Here is a 25624-nt window from a genome sequence, read left to right as displayed (position 1 = left end):
CTAATTGGCTACCTGGACACACACCTGTCCTCAATTGGCAACCTGGACACACCTGTTCCTAATTGGTAACCTGAACACACACCTGTCCCTACTTGGCTACCTGGACACACACCTGTTCCTGATTGGCAACCTGGACACACACCTGTCCTTGATTGGCAACCTGGACACACATCTGTCCCTAATTGGAAACCTGGACACACCTGTCCCTAATTGGTAACCTGGACACACACCTGTCCCTAATTGGAAACCTGGACACACCTGTCCCTATATGGTAACCTGGACACACACACACCTGTCCCTAATTGGCAACCTGGACACACACACACACCTGTCCCTAATTGGCTACCTGGACACACACCTGTCTTCAATTGGCAACCCGGACACACCTGTTCCTGATTGGCTACCGGGGCACACCTGTTCTTGATTGGTTGATTGGCAACCTGGACACACATCTGTCCCTAATTGGCGACCTGGACACACACCTGTTCCTAATTGGCAAACTGGACACACCTGTTCCTGATTGGCAACCTGGACACACCATGCATCATACTGAAGCAGAATGAATCCAACACCAGCCAAGGATGTTATGATAATATCTAAACGGCGGACTATTATCCATTAAAATATGGAGAAGCTGCTGATGGAGTGTTTGACAGAGAAGCAGCTGCAAGGAGGTACTGTGGAAGGTAAATACTATACATTATTATTACATTACTGCATAAAACTACTACTATATGAGTTCAGGATGCTGAATGACTAAATTGCAGACATTTATCCATGAAAATATAGGGAAGCTGCGCTGACAAAGTGTTGGTCGGAGAAGCCGCTGCAAGGAGGTACTTTGGAAGGTATATACTGTACATTATTATTACATTACTTCATAAAACTACTACTAAATAAGTTAAGAATGCTAAATGACTACATCGCAGACATTTATCCATGAAAACCGGCATGGTGTGCTGATGGAGTGTTTGACGGAGAAGCAGCTGCAAGGAGGTACTGTGGAAGGTAAATACTGTACATTATTATTACAGTACTTCATAAAACTACTACTAAATAAGTTCAGGATGCTGAATGACTAAATCGCAGACATTTATCCATGAAATGAGCATGGCGGGCTTCTACAGCGGCGCTGATAAAGGACAGGAGCACAGGTGCAAGGAGTGTGGACGCGCTCCTGTAGGGGGAGGAGGTGAAGGGGAGGCTGAATGTGAGAAGGTGCGGCGGGTGCCAGCGAGTGAGTCTGCGGGACAGCTGAGCGACTCAGGCTTTCTCTGGCGTGCCCTCGTGAAGATGGGGTCACGGAAAGCAAGTGTGTGTGTGCGTGCGCGCGTGTGTGCGCGTGCGTGCGCCATGGGGGAGGGGCCAGGGCCGCGTCGCTGGCACCACGACAGATTTAGACAAGAATTAGGGAGACAAAATGTGCACGGTTAGCCTTGTCCGAGTAAGTGGCGTTGGCAGCTGAACGCACCTCTCGTTGACGTCACATCCTCCCAGGAGGACACACACACACTCGACACACACAAATACACAACACAAGTCATTTTTAGAGTACACACATGTTGCACTTAAACCTTCCTCAACAACATTTTCTTAACACACACATATATATATATAAATTTTTTTTATATATATATATATATATATATATATATATATATATATATATATATATATATATATATATGTATATGTATATATGTATGTATGTATGTATGTATGTATGTATGTATGTATGTATGTATATATATATATATATATATATATATATATATATATATATATATATATATATATATATATATATATATATATATATATATATATATATATATATATATATATATATATATTTATATATATCCAAACCCCGTTTCCATATGAGTTGGGAAATTGTGTTAGATGTAAATATAATCCTTTTCAACCCATATTCAATTGAATGCACTACAAAGACAAGATATTTGATGTTCAAACTCATAAACTTTATTTATTTTTTTGCAAATAATAATTAACTTAGAATTTCATGGCTGCAACACGTGCCAAAGTAGTTGGGAAAGGGCATGTTCACCACTGTGTTACATGGCCTTTCCTTTTAACAACACTCAGTAAACGTTTGGGAACTGAGGAGACACATTTTTGAAGCTTCTCAGGTGGAATTCTTCCCATTCTTGCTTGATGTACAGCTTAAGTTGTTCAACAGTCCGGGGGTCTCCGCTGTGGTATTTTAGGCTTCAAAATGCACCACACATTTTCAATGGGAGACAGGTCTGGACTACAGGCAGGCCAGTCTAGTACCCGCACTCTTTTACTATGAAGCCACGTTGATGTAACACGTGGCTTGGCATTGTCTTGCTGAAATAAGCAGGGGCGTCCATGGTAACGTTGCTTGGATGGCAACATATGTTGCTCCAAAACCTGTATGTACCTTTCAGCATTAATGGTGCCTTCACAGATGTGTAAGTTACCCATGTCTTGGGCACTAATACACCCCCATACCATCACAGATGCTGCCTTTTACACTTTGTGCCTATAACAATCCGGATGGTTCTTTTCCTCTTTGGTCCGGAGGAAACGACGTCCACAGTTTCCAAAAACAATTTGAAATGTGGACTCGTCAGACCACAGAACACTTTTCCACTTTGTATCAGTCCATCTTAGATGAGCTCAGGCCCAGCAAAGCCGACGACGTTTCTGGGTGTTGTTGATAAACGTTTTTTGCCTTGCATAGGAGAGTTTTAACTTGCACTTACAGATGTAGCGACCAACTGTAGTTACTGACAGTGGGTTTCTGAAGTGTTCCTGAGCCCATGTGGTGATTTCCTTTACACATTGATGTCGCTTGTTGATTTAGTACAGCCTGAGGGATCGAAGGTCACATTTGTAGCATATTCAACTGAATATGGGTTGAATATGATTTGCAAATCATTGTATTCCGTTTATATTTACATCTAACACAATTTCCCAACTCATATGGAAACGGGGTTTGTATATATATATATATATATATATATATATATATATATATATATATATATATATATATATATATATATATACATATATACATATATATATATATATATATATATATATATATATATATATATATATATATATATATATATTTATATATATGTATATATGTGTATATATATATATATGTATATATATATATATATGTGTGTATATGTATGTGTATGTATATATATATATATATATATATATATATATATATATATATATATATATATATATATATATATATATATATATATATATATATATATATATATATATATATATATATATATATATATATATATATATATATACGTTAGGTCAGGAAAAAAACACAGCGGCTATATCATCCCCACAAGTCTGTTTCGCAGGTTTCCCTGATTTTATTTATATTATTAATAATATATATATATATATATATATATATATATATATATATATATATATATATATATATATATATATATATATATATATATATATATATATATATATATATATATATATATATATATATATATATATTTATATATATATATTTATATTTGCAAAATAATTAATGCACATCGGAATTGCGATTCCATTTCATCGCGATTATAAATCGATTCATAATTTTCAAAAATGAAAAAAAAGTTTTAATAGTTGTTTTTTTTTAAGAATCAGTTTTTAAAAATAAGTTTTAGACCAACTTCGTGCAACCAGAATGAGCTTTTCTAAATTGTTTATTTTTTAAGTTTCTTTATGAGTACTGTAATTTAAGGACTATAGAGCGCACTTGCATACAAGCCACACCCACAAAAATTTCGCAAAAAAAATATTTTTCCATATATTAGCCACACCGGACTATAAGCTGCAGATATATACGTTGTGAAATGAGTTATTTACACAGAAATATTTTGTAAATGTTTATTAACTTAATTGTTTCCTAACGGTGTCAGTAGCACGGCAGTAAAACGGCTGATCAAACAAAACGGAAGTCATCGCCATGGACCCACTAGCTGCGCAAGCTAGCTCTCCAATCAGCTAAACAGACTCAATAACTCCACTGTGAAAGAATGCCATTGTAAGTTAATAATACTAACACAGACACTCGTAAACCTGCTAGCATATTAGCTAATGCTAAAGACAGTAGCTTGATTATATTACGATAGCACGTACAAATATGCATGAAAACACTCCTACAGACGTCATACATGGGACGGTTTAGTAAGTAAGAATAGTTTTAGTTATATTGTAAAACTTACGAACGTTGCTTGGAGTGATGAATGAAGAATCCATACGCATAGAAATGCTATGGACGAATCCACTTCAGGCCCAAAAAGGGAAGTACATTGTCAACCAGTGAGCGAACTCGTCCAAAAGATGGGGCCACCACACAAACAATAACACACTTTTAACTGTCTCTATCGGTGTGTTAAGAAAACTATTAGTTCAACACAAAACAACATGGTAGCCAAGAAAAATCCATTAGCCGCAGGGTACAAAGCGTTGGAAAAACGCAGTGTAGTCCGGAAAGTAAGATGCTAGACATTGCAAGAATCGGTTTGAATTTAATTTTGATTATGAATGGAGTTTTCACCCCAAGAAATGAAATCGGGTCAAATCATTAAGTGTCCAAATATTCACATTGTTAATAAAGACAGTAAAACCAAAACCCAAAACCAGTGAAGTTGTCACGTTGTGTAAATGGTAAATAAAAACAGAATACAATGATTTGCAAATCCTTTTCAACTTATATTCAATTGAATAAGACAAAGATATCTAATGTTCGAACTGGAAAACTTTGTTATTTTTTCGATCCCTCATCAAAAAGCGACATCAGTGTGTAAAGGATATCACCACATGGGCACGGGAACACTTCAGAAAACCACTGTCAGTAACTACAGTTGGTCGCTACATCTATAAGTGGACGTTAAAACTCTACTATGCAAAGCAAAATACATTTATCAACAACACCCAGAAACGCCGCCGGCTTTGCTGGGCCCGAGCTCATCTAAGATGGACTGATGCAAAGTGGGAAAGTTGTTCTTTGGTCAAATTGTTTTTGGAAACTGTGGACGTCGTGTCCTTCGGATTAAAGAGGAAAAGAACCATCCGGATTGTTCTAGGCGCAAAGTGTAAAAGCCAGCATGTGTGATGGTATGGGGGTGTATTAGTGCCCAAGACATGGGTAACTTACACATCTGTGAAGGCGCCATTAATGCTGAAAGGTACATACAGGTTTTGGAGCAACATATGTTGCGTTATCATGGACGCCCCTGCTTATTTCAGCAAGACAATGCCAAGCCACGTGTTACAACAGCGAGGCTTCATAGTAAAAGAGTGTGGGTACTAGACTGGCCTGAAAAACTTCATAAATGTGTCTCCTCAGTTCCCAAACATTTACTGAGTGTTGTTAAAAGGAAAGGCCATGTAACACAGTGGTAAAAATGCCCCTGAGACTGCCATTACATTTTAAGTTAATTATTTAAAAAAAAACAAAAAAAACATTAATTATCTTATCTTTGCAGTCTATTCAATTAAATATAAGTTGAAAAGGATTTGCAAATCATTGTATTCTGTTTTTATTTACCATAAGGACTGGTTTTGGGTTTTTGTATATAAATGATCGCTAAACTGTGGCACTTAAAAAAAATTTTTTAAAAAAAAACGCAAAAAAATGAGTGAATAAAAAAATATTCTTAACTCAGTTTTTGTTCAATCTTTGTATTATTTTTTTTTGGAGTGTACGCCAATAACATACAAACCTAAAACTAATACTATTACAAACAGAACTAAATATGCAAAAACAAGTACAATAAACATTACATAAAGTGCAAAGATAGGGGTGAAAAATGTAATTTGTCATCATTTACATTTTTGATTGAAAACATTTTTGATCCCACTAAATAATAAATAAATACTGTTAGTTTTTGCCTCGACCCTCACCTAAAGCCTGAGTGAAGAATGACGATGATGCCGTATGCTCACAGATACTACCTGCTGGTTGTTTGAGCACACTGCAGCTTGTCCTGGATAAGTTAACCAACCCCCTCTACTCCTTACACGCAGGATTCTCACAGGAATGAGGCAATAATTCACCCAGACGTACCGCCATCCCATCCAGGGAGAGGATAGGGTTTTTCTTCTTTCTTGACATAAGTGATTACCTTTTGGCAGGGGGCCCAATCTGCCATGTTTAGCAAGACTCCGCCCCCCCCCACACACGTCCAATCCACGCCCAAGGACAGCCCTGGCGGGGGGTCCGGGATGGAAAAATAGCCCCGTATATATACGGCCAAAAGGTTGTGTGCGCTCTGAGTCTGCTCCACGCTGTGTTGTCACCCCGTCCGGGACTTTGTCTGTCTTTCAGCAACACGCTAGTTTGAATTCAGCGCTAAAAAAATGGCACCCAAGAAGGACGTTAAGGCTCCCGTCAAGAAGGCGGAATCCCCCGTCAAGAAGGCCGAACCCGCTGCGGCGCCTGCGCCCGCAGCGGCGCCCGCACCCGCACCTGTTGCCAAAACCCCCGCCGTGGACCTGTCCGCCGTCAAGGTAGGAACTAAAACCCATTTGGGTCCACACGCCTGAACTACACACGCTAAGAATGAATTCTGATATAATTATCATCACAAACAATCATTATGTATGCCTTAAGGAAGGTTGCTTTAGTGGGCTCAGGTAGTATCTGTTAGCATACGACATCATTTATCTTTTTATCAATTGCTTTCTTCCGTCACGCTTTACGCGGGGCGCAAGATCATCAAGATCTGTGTACCGTACCATGACCGCTCGGATTGGCTCGCTCGCGGCCGCCGTCCTTGACCACGCCCCCTGGCCCTCAAGTGCTGGGACTGCACCGCGGGGTGACACCAAATGAGGGCATCTTAATGCAGCTAAAGATGGAGCCCCGCACGTATCGGGTGGCCCTTCCACGTCGAGCTAAATTTGGCCAAGAGGCAAATTTAATCCACGTTCAGACCTGATTTATTATCAGAGACTGGAAAGCAAAAGTGGCCATGTTAGGACTTAGGCCTTGGCTCTAGCATGAAGTCTTGAAATGTTTATTTTTGTCCTGTTGACTAACATCGCTGCTCTCTACTCACCTCCAGATTGAATTCAGTGCAGACCAAATTGAAGGTATGAACATTTCACACAAACAATAAACTGTTTCCACCCCACGCCGCCACACTACTTGGACATTTACAGTAAATATACTGTAAATATAATATTACCATTACAGTAAAGCGCTTCATAAATAAGGTCGGAATGGTTTGGTTGTGACATGCACAGTCATTTACTCAAAATGTACTGAACTGACAACAAGTTACAGTAACTATTACAGTATTTTACAGCATTTTACTTCTCAGTAACATTTACAATAACTGACTGTAAATATTGAAGTTACGATTTAGCATTTAAAGTAACATTTAGTCAATTACTGTAAATGTTGATGTTACGATTTAACATTTACAGTAACATTTACAGTCAATTACGGTAAATATTTAACACGTACAGTCGTATTTATAGTAATTTACTGTAAATATTGAAGTTGAAATTTAACTTTTACAGTATCATTTACAGTAATTGACTGTAAATATTGAATTTACAATGTAAAATTTACAGTAACATTACCAGTCAAATATTGTAAATATAGAAGTTACAATTGAACATTTACAGTAACATTTACAATAAATTACTTTAAATAATGCATTTGTGATTTATCATTTATAGTAATTTACTGTAAATATTGAAGTTACAATTTAACATTTACAGTCAATTACTGTAAGTATTGAAGTTAAGATGTAACATTTACAGTAACATTTACAGTCAATTACTGTGAATATTGAAGTTAAGATTTAACATTTACAGTAACATTTATAGTCAATTGCTGTAAATACATGTTACAATACATTTACAGTAACATTTATATTAATTTACTCTAAATATTGAAGTTACGATTTAACATTTACAGTAACATTTACAGTCAATTACTGTTAATATTAAGTTACAATCTAACATTAACAGTTATTTTTACAGTCAATTACTGTAAATATTGAAGTAAAGATTAAACATTTACAGTCAATTACTGTAAATATTGAAGTTACAATTTAACGTTTGCAGTAACATTTACAGTCAATTACCGTAAATATTGAAGTAAAGATTAAACATTTACAGTCAATTACTGTAAATATTGAAGTTACAATTTAACGTTTGCAGTAACATTTACAGTCAATTACCGTAAATATTGAAGTAAAGATTAAACATTTACAGTAAATTACGGTAAATATTGAAGTTACAATTTAACATTTACAGTCATATTTATAGTAATTTACTGTAAATATTGAAGTTAAAATTGAACTTTTCCAGTATCATTTACAGTAATTGACTGTAAATATTGAATTTACAATGTAACATTTACAGTAACATTACCAGTCAATGATTGTAAATATAGAAGTTACAATTTAACATTTACAGTAACAATTACTGTAAATTACTGTAAATAATGCATTTTTGTTTCATCATTTATAGTAATTTACTGTAGATATTGAAGTTACAATTTAACATTTACAGTAACATTTAAAATCAATTAGTGTAAGTATTGATGTTACGATTTAACATTTACAGTAACATTTACAGTTAATTACTGTAAATATATAAGTTTCAATATAACATTTACAGTAACATTTACATTCATTTACTCTAAATATTGAAGTTACGATTTAACATTTACAGTAACAAATACAGTCAATTACTGTAGATATTGAAGTTACAATTTAACATTTACAGTAACATTTACAATCAATTACTGTAAGTATTGAGGTTACGATTTCACATTTACAGTAACATTTACTGTTAATTACTGTAAATATATAAGTTACAATATAACATTTACAGTAACATTTACAGTCAATTACTGTAAATATTGAAGTTACAATTTAACATTTACAGTAACATTTACAGTCAATTACTGTAAATATTGAAGTTAAGATTTAACATTTACAGTAACATTTACAGTCAATTACGGTAAATATTTAACATGTACAGTCATATTTATAGTAATTTACTGTAAATATTGAAGTTAAAATTGAACTTTTACAGTATTATTTACAGTAATTGACTGTAAATATTGAATTTACAATGTAAAATTTACAGTAACATTACCAGTCAAATATTGTAAATATAGAAGTTACAATTGAACATTTACAGTAACATTTACAATAAATGACTGTAGATAATGCATTTGTGATTTATCATTTATAGTAATTTACTGTAGATATTGTAGTTACAATTTAACATTTACAGTCAATTACTGTAAGTATTGAAGTTAAGATGTAACATTTACAGTAACATTTACAGTCAATTACTGTGAATATTGAAGTTAAGATTTAACATTTACAGTAACATTTATAGTCAATTGCTGTAAATACATTTTACAATACATTTACAGTAACATTTATATTAATTTACTGTAAATATTGAAGTTACGATTTAACATTTACAGTAACATTTAAAGTCAATTACTGTTAATATTAAGTTACAATCTAACATTAACAGTTATTTTTACAGTCAATTACTGTAAATATTGAAGTAAAGATTAAACATTTACAGTCAATTACTGTAAATATTGAAGTTACAATTTAACGTTTGCAGTAACATTTACAGTCAATTACCGTAAATATTGAAGTAAAGATTAAACATTTACAGTAAATTACGGTAAATATTGAAGTTACAATTTAACATTTACAGTCATATTTATAGTAATTTACTGTAAATATTGAAGTTAAAATTGAACTTTTCCAGTATCATTTACAGTAATTGACTGTAAATATTGAATTTACAATGTAACATTTACAGTAACATTACCAGTCAATGATTGTAAATATAGAAGTTACAATTTAACATTTACAGTAACAATTACTGTAAATTACTGTAAATAATGCATTTTTGTTTCATCATTTATAGTAATTTACTGTAGATATTGAAGTTACAATTTAACATTTACAGTAACATTTAAAATCAATTAGTGTAAGTATTGATGTTACGATTTAACATTTACAGTAACATTTACAGTTAATTACTGTAAATATATAAGTTTCAATATAACATTTACAGTAACATTTACATTAATTTACTCTAAATATTGAAGTTACTATTTAACATTTACAGTAACAAATACAGTCAATTACTGTAAATATTGAAGTTACAATTTAACATTTACAGTAACATTTACAATCAATTACTGTAAGTATTGATGTTACGATTTAACATTTACAGTAACATTTACTGTTAATTACTGTAAATATATAAGTTACAATATAACATTTACAGTAACATTTACAGTCAATTACTGTAAATATTGAAGTTACAATTTAACATTTACAGTAACATTTACAGGCAATTAATGTAAATATTGAAGTTAAGGTGAAACATTTACAGTCAATTACTGTAAATATTGAAGTTAAGATTTAACATTTACAGTAACATTTACAGTCAATTACGGTAAATATTTAACATGTACAGTCATATTTATAGTAATTTACTGTAAATATTTAAGTTAAAATTTAACTTTTACAGTATTATTTACAGTAATTGACTGTAAATATTGAATTTACAATGCAAAATTTACAGTAAATTTACCAGTCAAATATTGTAAATATAGAAGTTACAATTGAACATTTACAGTAACATTTACAATAAATTACTGTAAATAATGCATTTGTGATTTATCATTTATAGTAATTTACTGTAGATATTGAAGTTACAATTTAACATTTACAGTAACATTTAAAATCAATTACTGTAAGTATTGATGTTACGATTTAACATTTACAGTAACATTTACAGTTAATTACTGTAAATATATAAGTTTCAATATAACATTTACAGTAACATTTACATGAATTTACTCTAAATATTGAAGTTACGATTCAACATTTACAGTAACATTTACAGACAAGTACTGTAAATATTGAAGTTACGATTTAACATTTACAGTAACAAATACAGTCAATTACTGTAAATATTGAAGTTACAATTTAACATTTACAGTAACATTTACAATCAATTACTGTAAGTATTGATGTTACGATTTAACATTTACAGTAACATTTACTGTTAATTACTGTAAATATATAACTTACAATATAACATTTACAGTAACATTTACATTAATTTACTGTAAACATTGAAGTTACGATTCAACATTTACAGTAACATTTACAGACATGTACTGTAAATATTGAAGTTACAATTTAACATTTACAGTAACATTTACAGACAATTACTGTAAATATTGAAGTTACAATTTAACATTTACAGTAAGATTTACAGGCAATTAATGTAAATATTGAAGTTAAGGTGAAACATTTACAGTCAATTACTGTAAATATTGAAGTTGCAATTTAACATTTACAGTAACATAAACAGGCAATTAATGTAAATATTGAAGTTAAGGTGAAACATTCACAGTCAATTGCTGTGAATATTGAAGTTACGATTTAACATTTACAGTAACATTTACAGTCAATTACTGTAAATATTGAAATTATGATTTAACATTTACAGTAACATTTACAGTCAATTACTATAAATATTGAAGTTAACATTGAACTTTGACAGTATTATTCACAGTAATTGACAATAAATATTGAAATTACAATGTAACATTTACAGTAAATTACTGTAAATAATGCATTTTGTGATTTACACTACCGTTCAAAAGTTTGGGGTCACCCAAACAATATTGTGGAATAGCCTTCATTTCTAAGAACAAGAATAGACTGTCGAGTTTCAGATGAAAGTTCTCTTTTTCTGGCCATTTTGAGCGTTTAATTGACCCCACAAATGTGATGCTCCAGAAACTCAATCTGCTCAAAGGAAGGTCAGTTTTGTAGCTTCTGTAACGAGCTAAAGTGTTTTCAGATGTGTGAACATGATTGCACAAGGGTTTTCTAATCATCAATTAGCCTTCTGAGCCAATGAGCAAACACATTGTACCATTAGAACACTGGAGTGATAGTTGCTGGAAATGGGCCTCTATACACCTATGTAGATATTGCACCAAAAAGCAGACATTTGCAGCTAGAATAGTCATTTACCACATTAGCAATGTATAGAGTGTATTTCTTTAAAGTTAACTTTTGAACGGTAGTGTATGATTTATAGTAATTTACTGTAAATATTGAAGTTATAATTCAACACTTACAGTTAAATTTACAGTCAATTACTGTAAGTATTGAAGTTACAATTTAAAATTTACAGTAACATTAATTTACTGTAAATATTGAAGTTACGATTTAACATTTACAGTAACATTTACAGTCAATTGCTGTAAATATTGAAGTTACGATTAAACACTTACAGTAATATTTACAGTCAATTACTGTAAATATTGAAGTTACAATTGAACATTTACAGTAACATTAATTTACTGTAAATATTGAAGTTACGATTTAAAATTTACAGTAACATTTACAGTCAATTACTGTAAATATTGAAGTTACGATTTAACATTGATGGTAACATTTACTGTCAATTACTGTAAATATTGAAGTTACAATGTAACATTTACAGTAACATTTATAGTAATTTACTGTAAATATTGAAGTGAAAATTTAACTTTTACAGTATTATTTAAAGTAATTGACTGTAAGTATTGAATTTACAATGTAACATTTACAGTAACATTATCAGTCAAGTAAAGTAAATATTGAAGTTACAATTGAACATTTACAGTGACATTTACAGTAAATTACTGTAAATAAAGCATTTGTGATTTATCATTTATAGTAATTTACTGTAATTATCGAAGTTACAATTTAACATTTACAGTCAATTACTGTAATTATTGAAGTTACAATTTAACATTTACAGTAAAATTTACAGTTAGTTACTGTAAATATTGAAGTTACAATTTAACATTTACAGTAACATTTACAGTCAATTACTGTAAATATTGAAGTTACAATTTAACATTCATAGTTTCATTTACAGTCAATTGCTGTGAATATTGAAGTTATGATTTAACATTTAGAGTAACATTTACAGTCAATTACTGTAAATATTGAAGTTACAATTTAACATTTACAGTAACATTTATAGTCAGGTACTGTAAATATTGAAGTTAAGATTTAACATTTACAGTAACATTTACAGACAAGTACTGTAAATATTGAAGTTACGATTTAACATTTACAGTAACATTCACAGTCAATGACTGTAAATATTGAAGTTATGATTTAACATTTACAGTAACATATACAGTTAATTACTGTAAATATTACAGTAACATTTATAGTAATTTACTGTAAATATTGAAGTGAAAATTTAACTTTTACAGTATTATTTACAGTAATTGACTGTAAATATTGAATTTACAATGTAACATTTACAGTAACATTACCAGTCAAGTAAAGTAAATATTGAAGTTACAATTGAACATTTACAGTACATTGCAGTAAATAATGCATTTGTGATTTATCATTTATAGTAATTTACTGTAATTATCGAAGTTACAATTTAACATTTACAGTAACATTTACAGTCAATTACTGTAAGTATTGAAGTTACGATTTAACATTTACAGTAACATTTGCAGTCAATTACTGCAAATATTGAAGTTACGATTTAACATTTACAGTCAATTACTGTAAATATTGAAGTTACAATTTAACATTTACAGTAACATTTACAGTCAATTGCTGTAAATATTGAAGTTACGATTTAACATTTACAGTAACATTTACAGTCAATTACTGTAAATATTGAAGTTATGATTTAACATTTACAGTAACATTTACAGTCAATTACTGTAAATATGGAAGTTACAATTTAACATTTACAGTAACATTTACAGTCAATTACTGCAAATATGGAAGTTACAATTTAACATTTACAGTAATATTTAAAGTCAATTACTGTAAATATGGAAGTTACGATTTAACATTTACAGTAGCATTTAAAGTCAATTACTGTAAATATGGAAGTTACGATTTAACATTTACAGTAAAATATACAGTTAATTACGATAAATATTGAAGTTACAATCTAACATTTACAGTAACATTTACAGTCAATTACAGTAAATAATACATTTGTGATTTAACATTTATAGTTATTTACTGTACATTTGTATTTACTCCGACAAGAAACATTACAGAACCTTTATATTGAACTTTTCAGTAACATTTACAGTAATTTACCTTTAAGTTGTCAGGTTCCAGTAAATTGCTGTCAATTTAATATTGGCAGTAAACTACTATATACGTAACATTTACAATTTAAAATTTACAGTAGTTTACTGTAAAAATTAAATTGTAATTTTCTCTAACGTGACAAGAAATCGTAGTAATCATTACAGTACCATTATATTTCACAGTGCACAGCAAACTTCTGTAAATGTTACTGTAAAGTTAAATGCTGTGAAATGTAAATGTACTGTAATGTTTACAGAAATTTTTTATATTTACAGTAAATTACTAGTATTTATTGTGAACTATTACTGTTACAAATGTATACATATAAGGGTACTGCAATGTTTACAGTAATTTGTTGTCAAGTTACAGTAAATTGACCAGTATTATTGTGAAGTAATACTGTTAAATGCTGTGAAATACAAGTGTACTGTAATGTTTACAGTAATTTATACATTTACAGTAAATTACTAGTATTTATTATGAACTATTACTGTTTTAAAGGTATAAATATAAGGGTACCGTAATGTTTACAGAAATTTGTTGTCAGGTTAAGTTGTTAAATCTGATGAACTACCCTCTCGACTATGTGCATCCTTTAAACATTAAATATTTGATACATTTTTTTAGTATTGGCGATAAAATTGACATTTTAAGTTATATCCAGAAGATTTCTGTAAAATAATCATTGATAAAGATGACAGAATATGAGTAGAATGTATGTCAATATTGCATACATATATATCTATATATATATCTATATATATCTATATATATATATATATATATATATATATATATATATATATATATATATATATATATATATATATATATATATATATATATATATATTTATATATATATATATTTATATCTATATCTATATCTATATATATATATATATATATGTATATATCTATATATATATATATATATATATATATATATATATATATATATATATATATATATATATATATATATATATATATACGTATATATATATATATATATATATATATATATATATATATATATATATATATATATATATATATATATATATACACGTATATATATATATATATATATATATATATATATATATATATATATATATATATATATATATATATATATATATATATATATACATATATATATATATAGATATATACATATCTATATATATATATATGGATATATATACATATACATATATATATATATATATATATATATATATATATATATATATATATATATATATATATATATATATATATATATATATATATATAGATATACATGTATATACAGTATGTGTATATATCTATATATATATACGTGTATGTATATATATATGTATATACAGTATGTGTGTATATATATATATATATATATATATATATATATATATATATATATATATATATATATATATATATATATATATATATATATATATATATATATATATATATATATATATATATATATATATATATATATATATATATATATATATATATATATATATATATATATATATATATATATATATATATATATATATGTATATATGTATGTATGTGTATAAAAGTATAGTGTTTTTGTACTACCTTTATTATTTTTTTTCTGTGCTTATGTTATAAGTTCCATCCATCCATTTTCTAGCGCTTGTCCCTTTGGGGTCATTTTATATATTTGATTTGTATTTATTTAATTTTTTTAATACATGACATTCACAGTAATTATTGTTAATTTTTTAAATTTGATATTTACTTAATGGTTTGTTTTTTAATATGTGACATTCACTGTAAAGTTGATGGTTTTATTGCATTTTAATTGATCATTTATTTAATTTTTATTTATTTAGTTTTTTTTGTAACATATGAAATTCACTGTAATGATTTTTTTATTTATTTAAAAAAACACGGGTAATGTTAAATAACATGTGATTGTATGATTTTCTGAAATCATTGCAATATAGCGATTAAAAATAATAATATAATAACAATAATAATAAAACATAATTGAAAAGCAACATTTCTTAGAACAGTAAACAGCTGCTTAAATAAATTAAAAGTAATGTGTCAAGTTGTTGGTAAAAAAAAAAGGGGGGGGGGTTAAAACGCTAAGGGACAGCTTTTTCACTACTTTTACACACACACACACACACACACACACACACACACACACACACACACACACACACACACACACTGAGCGCCTTGCCTTTAAAAGGAGGGGGGCTCATATTCTAAACGATCAATTCCAAGGTGGTCTTTTCAAAGAGACCCAAGCATCAACAACATCTCAGATAGTTTTCCTTTTCCGTCAGTAATAATGTCCTCCCCTCCCCCGCAGACTACAAGGAGGCCTTCGGTCTGTTCGACAGGGTGGGTGACAACAAGGTGGCCTACAACCAGATCGCTGACATCATGCGTGCTCTGGGACAGAACCCCACCAACAAGGACGTCAACAAGATGCTGGGGACCCCCTCTGCTGAAGGTGAAACATCAACTCCACTCTCGTGATGCCAAACAAAACTGTGTGGACCGTCAAGGCCCCCCGTATGGCAGGCCACTTCATTTCAAGTGGCCCGCGTCAATAGAGCGCTTCATCTTTCTTACTAAATGTACTTCTTCTTTTCCATTTTGACAGAAAAAATGTATGTGATGTATTTTACGGACTATAAGCCACACCCACTACATTACAAAAAAAGTAGTTCCTCTGTGCTAGCCCTTATAATAACAATATCTCTAATACTTGTTAATATTCAGGTCACGACATGTAAATGGAGTATTGTTTTTAGAAGAAAAACGTTTTTTTCCATATATAAGCACACCAGACTATAAATCGCAGATATATACGTTGTGAAATTAGTTATTTATACACAAATATTCTGTAAATGTTTATTTACATACCTTAATTGTTTCCAAACGGTGTCTGTAACGCGGCAGTAAAACGGCTGATCAAACAAAACAGAAGTCATCGTCATGGACCCACTAGCTGCGCAAGCTGGCTGTCCGATCAGCTGAACAGACTCAATACTTTAAGTTCACAATTACGTTTTGGTGAATTTACAAAACTGAAACAATACAAAAAGAATGCCATTGTAAGTTAATAATGCTAACACAGACACTCGTAAACCTGTTAGCATATTAGCTTATGCTACGATATGAAAACACTCCAACAGACATCACACACGGGACGGTTTAGTAAGTAAGAATAGTTTTAATTATATTGTAAAACTTACACACGTTGTTTGGACTGACGAATGAAGAATCCATAGGAGTAGAAACGCTATGGACGGCTAGAAAACGGAACAGCACTTGTACTTCCGGTCCTGAGCTTTAAACAACAGGAAAAACTTGTAGGCATTCACCCAGCAGCACCTGCAGTGAGCAAACACGTCCAAAAGATGGCACCATAGCACAAATAATGACACACCTTTTCAGTGTCTTTTGTTTGTTTTTGATGTTTTATTTTCAGCAAAGAAAAATCCATAAATTAGCCGCACCTTTTTTTTAAGTCGCAGGCTTCAAAGCGTAGGAAAAAAGAAGCCGGTAACGGTCCGGAATTAACAGTACTTTATGCGATTGCAAGTCTTTAAACGTTAATATTATCTGAACATGCAGCAAATGTTATATCAACTTATATTCCAAACATTTCTTTGTAAAAATCAATATCAAAACTTAAAGATCTGTTTGTCACCCTAAGAAAGTCATTAAAAAAATTTAAAAAAACATTACCCAGGCAATCGTGCCATAAAATCAATATATATATATATATATATATATATATATATATATATATATATATATATATATATATATATATATATATATATATATATATATATATATATATATATATATATATATATATATATATATATATATATATATGCCTCTTAAATGTTGTTTTAATTCATATTGGAAAGTTATGACTCCATTTAGAATAGGAATGAATAAAAACCGCTATTTGGTTTTCATTGAGGGCCACATTATAGTGATTGTTACATATATATATAATATATATATATATATATATATATATATATATATATATATATATATATATATATATATATATATATATATATATATATATATATATATATATATATATGTATGTATATATGTATGTATATATATATATATATATATATATATATATATATATATATATATATGTATATATATATATATATATATATATATATATATATATATATATATATATATATATATATATATATGTATATATATGTATGTATATATATATATATATATATATATATATATATATATATATATATATATATATACATATATATATATATATATATATATATATATATATATATATATATATATATACATATATATATATATATATATATATATATATATATATATATATATATATGTAACAATCACTATATATATATATATATACAGTATGTGTATATATATATATATATATATATATATATATATATATATATATATATATATATATATATATATATATATATATATATATATATATATATATATATATATATATATATATATATATATATATATGTGTATGTAACAATCACTATAATGTGGCCCTCAATGAAAACCAAATAGCGGTTTTTATTCATTCCTATTCTAAATGGAGTCATAACTTTCCAATATGAATTAAAACAACATTTAAGAGGCATGATTTAATCATCTACAAATTAACTTTCACCAACTCAGAGGCGACGCAGCAGCTCGACATGTCAACATAGCTGCATAAGCTAGTTAGCCTGGCTAAAATAGTCCGTCTGCGTCAGCTCCTATAATAACAATATCGCTAATACTTGTTAATATTCAGATAACGACATGTAAGCGGAGTGTTGTTGGCGCTCTTGGGATGTTTTTAGATGACTTTATGAGTGGCCACCTTGTACTTGCCATATTTTACGATTAGGAATGGATAAAAAAAAAAGTGTTCTTGTCTTACATGAAGATTGTGAATCATAGAAAAAATCAAATTCCCCTTCATTAGTGTACATTTATTATAAAGTGTTACCAATGTGAATCAAGTAACTGACTTTTTATTTGCTAATAACAATTAATACCATTCAACCGTCTCCACTGGAATAAATACCCAGCGACGAAGCATCCACTGATTAAAAAAAAGCAGCTGGAAGTGCCTTCATGTTGTGGTGTGTGTGCAGACATGGCCAACAAGAGAGTGGTGTTCGAGGGCTTCCTGCCCATGCTCCAGACCATCATCAACAGCCCCAACAAGGCCGGCTATGAGGACTACGTTGAGGGTCTGCGCGTGTTCGACAAGGAGGGCAACGGCACAGTGATGGGCGCCGAGCTGCGTATTGTCCTGTCAACACTGGGTAAGCCGGGCTGATCCCCAAACCTCATTATTATTATTATTATTATTAATATTAATACCATGCCATTTGACCCCTGCAGGGGAGAAGATGAACGAGACTGAGATTGACGCTCTCATGGCGGGTCAGGAGGACGAGAACGGCTGCATCAACTACGAGGGTAAGTGTCAGGTTCAAACCCCGATGACATCTATTAAACAGACAAGAAGCAAGGAATCAAACAGAGACAGCATTCAATTTGGCTCACGAGGAGAAACGTCTGGGCTGTACTCTTGTACAGTCTTCCACCACGCTCTGACGAAATGGTTGCACGCCTCCTCTTTTATTTGGACTTTGGACGGCGTGGCGCAGTTGGGAGAGTGGCCGTGCCGGCAACTTGAGGGTTCCTGGTTCGATCCCCACCTACTACCCACCTCGTCACGTCCGTTGTGTCCTTGAACAGGACACTTCACCCTTGCTCCTGATGGGTCGGGGTTAGGGCCTTGCATGGCAGCTCCCGCCATCAGTGTGTGAATGCGTGTGTGTGAATGGGTGAATGTGGAAATAGTGTCAAAGCGCTTTGAGTACCTTGAAGGTAGAAAAGCGCTATACAAGTATAACCCATTTACTTTCCCTGATTACATAGCAACAGCTGTTTCTAAAGGGAGATGGGGTCGTAAAAAGCTGTTGCACTCGGTCACAAAACCGTTCAAAGAAAAGATGCCTGGAGCTTGCGTCAGGTCCTGCTTCCTCTCCGCTTTGTAGATCTCGGGTCAAGATGAGATCCTCCTGTGGATCACAATAGATCAAAGAAACCGACACCTTCATGTCGCTTCCCATCGTACACAGTGGAGTTTCACAACTCTTTTTGCTTGGTAAGATCGAAAGACAGCTTTTGTCTCCTCGCCGGGAACTCGTGGGAACAGAGAGTTTTGTGATAACTTACATACAATTATTCTGAGAGTAAGTCCACCACGAGACACGGGAAGGTGATGTTGCATAATGTCCTCTGCAGTGGACGTTTTGGTTTTGCCATAAAAGCCCCCCCCGGAAATGTTTCACTCTGACCAAAACACAACCAGGGCTTCCAAAGCTAATTTTAATGACTTTTTTGATGGCACTTCAAATAAAAGTAACACGCATGTCCGACTGTGTACACGCTAAAAAATGTTGGGTTAAAAGATAGCCCAATTTTAACCCAATTGCTGGTTCTAAAAAAGGACAAACCCCTTATTTGAGGTATTTTAACTAGTTAAACATTTTTTCAACCCAACTTTTGCGTTGAATTATTTCACCCAAAAGTTGAGACATGATCAAGCAATGACTTATATGTCCCAATCCGAACAACCTTCCCTAGTCATGAAGCCCAAAAAAAAAGCATAAAAAGCCAATACACATGGTCATACATAACAACCTGCTCAATAAACTGTGGATTTTATTTTAAAAAAAACAACAAAAAAACGTTCAAAAACCTTTATAAAATAAATAATCCAAATTACCATTTAAACCCATTACAATGCATGATGGGAAAATATGTAAAACACTCTCTTCACACTTATCCATTTTAGCTGCTTGATTACAAAACGTTAAGGACGTCATCATGGAAGTCAACAAGGTAGGAGTTAAACTTGCACTTACTCTTAACATCCAATTATAATCAATAATCAATGACCATGAATTGTGGTCTTGCTCAAAAACACCAACCAGCATTGACATATATGCCCTGATCCACGGGTGTCAAACTCATTTTAGATCGGGGGCCACATGGAGAAAAATCTACTCCCAAGTGGGCCAGACTGGTAAAATCACGGCACGATAACTTAAAAATAAAGACAACTTCAGATTGTTTTCTTTGTTTAAAAATAGAACAAGCACACTCTGAAATTGTACAAATCATAATGTTGTTGGGTTAATAGTATATATACTTTATTTGTCGTTATTTATATTTTCAGCACAAATTATATGATAATGTTCATCAATCAACTCATTGGTGTTAATTTTCAATCAAGATAAAAAAAAATTGGTAACATTTTAGTATGGGGAACACATATTCACCATTAATTAATTGCTTATTAACATGCAAATTAGTAACATATTGGGACTTAATTAGTCATTATTAAGTACTTATTAATGCCTTATTCTGCATGGCCTTATTATACAACCAGTAAATCATTAAATAAGAGTCTTCTCTCAATAACCTCAGAATTATTGCTCATTAGTAACCCTAACCCTAACCCTTATATGTTTCCCTAGTGTCCAAATAACTCTAAATTAAGTCTTTGTTACTTTAATAAGCAACTAATCAAAGGTGAATATGTTCCCCATTCTAAAGTGTTTCCAAAAATGTTTATCAAAATCAAATTACAGTATGTTATTTATTTAGTTTGATCATTTTCCTCAACTAATGTACTAACATCATGTGGTTTATTTTGTACATATGTAGCATCATCTACAAATATACAAATAATTGCTATTGCGACATCCAGTGGACACATTTAGAACAGCTGTTTCTTTCATTCAAAAAGGTCAGGTTAATTTTTATACTTGGCAAACTCATCCCGCGGGCCGGATAAAACCGGTTTGCGGGCATGATCCGGCCCTCGGGCCGTACGTTTGACACCCCTGCCCTAATCCAAAACAACCTTCCCTAGTCATGGCGCAAAAAAAAAGCACAAAAATCCACATAACAACCTGCTCAATAAACTCTGTGGATTTCATAAAAAAACAAAAACGTCCAAGAACCATAAAAAAAATAATCTAAATTACACCCATTTAAAACCATTACAATGCATGATGGGAAAATATGTAAAACCCTCTCCACACTGCTTGATATCTCTGATTGGTTACACAACTTTAAAGAGGTCGTCATGGAAGTAAACAAGGTAGGACTCAAACTTGCACGTACTCTTAACATCCAATGATATTAATATAATATGTGCACATATAAATATAAAGGCCAGGGGTGTGCAAACTAAAGCCCGCGGGCCAATTGTGGGGTGTTTCCAAATAACTCCATGTTGGTTTATTCCCAGCATTCATCCTTCCTTCTCTCCTGTGTCCTCCCCACATGTCCCGCCGGCCGTCCTGACGCAGCCTTTGTCAAGCACATCATGTCAGTCTGAGGGCGGCGAGCGTGGGGAATGTGCAGACCCCATGGTGTCGAGACATTCACCCGCACCGCCTGAGGCAGCAGCGCAAACAAAGGACTATGAGATGCTATTTCTGAATCCTTCCATTGTTTTGTTGTTTGTTTTTTTCTTCCCTCGTCTCCGACTGGTGCTCTTTAGGCTTCTCCAGATGTGGGAGCCGCCCTAAATCCCCCTCTTCCCCGCCCCCCCCCTAAAAAACACCTGTGTATCGATTGGAGGACAGAGCAGCCATGTCCTTCCCCATCCCTCCTTCTCTCCTCACAATAAACTTTTCATGAGTTCCCATTTTATTTCCTGCTTCTCACGCTTTTTTTCCCCCCCGGGGAAAGAAAACAAGACACCTCTCTCACACTCATCTGCACCTTCTTTATTTGTAATCAATCACCGTAAATGGAGTTTTATATCATCGAGATCAACAAACGACAAAAATAAATAAATAAAAGGTCATACATCTACTTGTTTTTTTTCAAATACATTTACCGGCTGCAGGTTGGGATGAACGGTGTCGGAAAAAACACGGAAGCAAAGCAAAACGTTAATGTGCTGTGGAGCAAGTCTGGGTTAGTATTGACCTCATCCCTCAGCTTGAACCCTGACTGAAGAATGCACTGCAAGTTATTTGCCCAGAGTTTAAATTGTACTTCTAGAATGGTCCTACTTTTTTTTAGAGCTATTTGCTTATTTCTAGTTTTTGCCTTTAAAGCAGGGGTCTCCAAACTACGGCCCTCATGACGTCATGAGTTCAATAAGGAATCTAACGCCAAAAAATATTCCATATCTGATTACTGTAAAATTTCCACCAATTGAGCAATTACTTATATGACCCAATCCGAACCACCTTCCCTAGTCAGGGCGCAAAAAAAAAAAAAAAGCATAAAAAGCCAACACACATGGTCATACATAACAACCTGCTTAATAAACTCTGCGGAATGTATTTAAAAAAAACATCCAAAAACCATTAAAAAAAAAAATCAAAATTACCATTTCAAAATATTCCATATCTGACAATCTGATTACTGTAACATTTCCACCAATCAAGCAATTATTTATATGACCCAATCCGAACAACCTTCCCTAGTCATGGCGCAAAAAACACACATTAAAAAGCCAACACACATGGTCATACATAACCTGCTCAATAAACTCTGCGGATTTTATAAAAAAAACAAAAAACGTCCAAAAACCATTAAGAAAATCCAAATTACACCCATTTCAAAATATTCCATATCTGACAATCTGATTACTGTAACATTTCCACCAATCAAGCAATTACTTATCTGACCCAATCCGAACCACCTTCCCTAGTCATGGCGCAAAAAAAAAAAAGCATAAAAAGCCAACACACATGGTCATAAATAACAACCTGCTTAATAAACTCTGCGGAATGTATTTAAAAAAAACATCCAAAAACCATTAAAAAAAAAATCCAAATTACCATTTCAAAATATTCCATATCTGACAATCTGATTACTGTAAAATTTCCACCAATCAAGCAATTATTTATATGACCCAATCCGAACAACCTTCCCTAGTCATGGCGCAAAAAAAAACACATTAAAAAGCCAACACAGATGGTCATACATAACCTGCTCAATAAACTCTGCGGATTTTATAAAAAAAAACAAAAACGTCCAAAAACCATTAAAAAAATCAAAATTACACCCATTTCAAGATATTCCATATCTGACAATCTGATTACTGTAACATTTCCACCAATCAAGCAATTACTTATATGACCCAATCCGAACCACCTTCCCTAGTCATGGCGCAAAAAAAAAAAAGCATAAAAACCCAACACACATGGTCATACATAACAACCTGCTTAATAAACTCTGCGGAATGTATTAAAAAAAACCATCCAAAAACCATTAAAAAAAAAATTACCATTTCAAAATATTCCATATCTGACAATCTGATTACTGTAAAATTTCCACCAATCAAGCAATTACTTATATGACCCAATCCGAACAACCTTCCCTAGTCATGGCGCAAAAAAAAAAAACACATTAAAAAGCCAACACACATGGTCATACATAACCTGCTCAATAAACTCTGCGGATTTTATAAAAAAAAAAAAAAAAAACGTCCAAAAACCATTAAAAAAATCCAAATTACCATTTCAAAATATTCCATATCTGACAATCTGATTACTGTAAAATTTCCACCAATCAAGCAATTACTTATATGACCCAATCCGAACAACCTTCCCTAGTCATGGCGAAAAAAAAAAAGCATAAAAAGCCAACACACATGGTCATACATAACAACCTGCTCAATAAACTCTGTGGATTTTATATTTTTTTAAATGTCCAAAAGCCATTTCAAAAATCAAAATTACCATTTCAAAATATTCCATATCTGACAATCTGATTACTGTAACATTTCCACCAATCAAGCAATTATTTATATGACCCAATCCGAACAACCTTCCCTAGTCATGGCGCAAAAAACACACATTAAAAAGCCAACACACATGGTCATACATAACCTGCTCAATAAACTCTGCGGATTTGATAAAAAAAACAAAAAACGTCCCAAAACCATTAAAAAAATCCAAATTACCATTTCAAAATATTCCATATCTGACAATCTGATTACTGTAACATTTCCACCAATCAAGCAATTACTTATATAACCCAGTCTGAACAAACTTCCCTAGTCATGGCGCAAAAAAACCCATAAAAAGCCAACACACATGGTCATACATAACAACCTGCTCAATAAACTCTGTGGATTTCATAAAAAAAACAAAAACGTCCAAGAACCATAAAAAAAATCTAAATTACACCCATTTAAAACCATTACAATGCATGATGGGAAAATATGTAAAACACTCTCCACACTGCTTGATATCTCTGATTGGTTACACAACTTTAAAGAGGTCGTCATGGAAGTAAACAAGGTAGGAG

At 31.7% G+C, this 25624-nt stretch overlaps 1 protein-coding gene and 1 long non-coding RNA gene across 2 annotated transcripts; both read left to right on the top strand.

The window, feature by feature from the left end:
• The first annotated feature begins 647 nt into the window (after positions 1-647).
• On the top strand, positions 648-1008 carry LOC133665253 (uncharacterized). Its single transcript, XR_009828725.1, has 3 exons — positions 648-686; positions 790-848; positions 930-1008. It is a non-coding gene; the product is annotated as an uncharacterized LOC133665253 (long non-coding RNA).
• A 5302-nt stretch (positions 1009-6310) lies between these two features.
• Positions 6311-23660, top strand: myl1 (myosin, light chain 1, alkali; skeletal, fast). The gene is made up of 6 exons (XM_062068880.1): positions 6311-6552; positions 7110-7137; positions 16566-16709; positions 19417-19590; positions 19670-19747; positions 22660-23660. Exons 1-6 carry the CDS (start codon positions 6403-6405, stop codon positions 22686-22688), a joined length of 603 nt encoding a protein of 200 aa, XP_061924864.1. The 5' UTR covers positions 6311-6402; the 3' UTR covers positions 22689-23660.
• Positions 23661-25624: the final 1964 nt, after the last annotated feature.

This window comes from Entelurus aequoreus, linkage group LG14 (genome assembly GCF_033978785.1).
Source record: "Entelurus aequoreus isolate RoL-2023_Sb linkage group LG14, RoL_Eaeq_v1.1, whole genome shotgun sequence".
Taxonomy (NCBI): domain Eukaryota; kingdom Metazoa; phylum Chordata; class Actinopteri; order Syngnathiformes; family Syngnathidae; genus Entelurus; species Entelurus aequoreus.
Note: the sequence above shows the minus strand (reverse complement) of the source record. Positions and strands in the feature narration are given on the sequence as shown.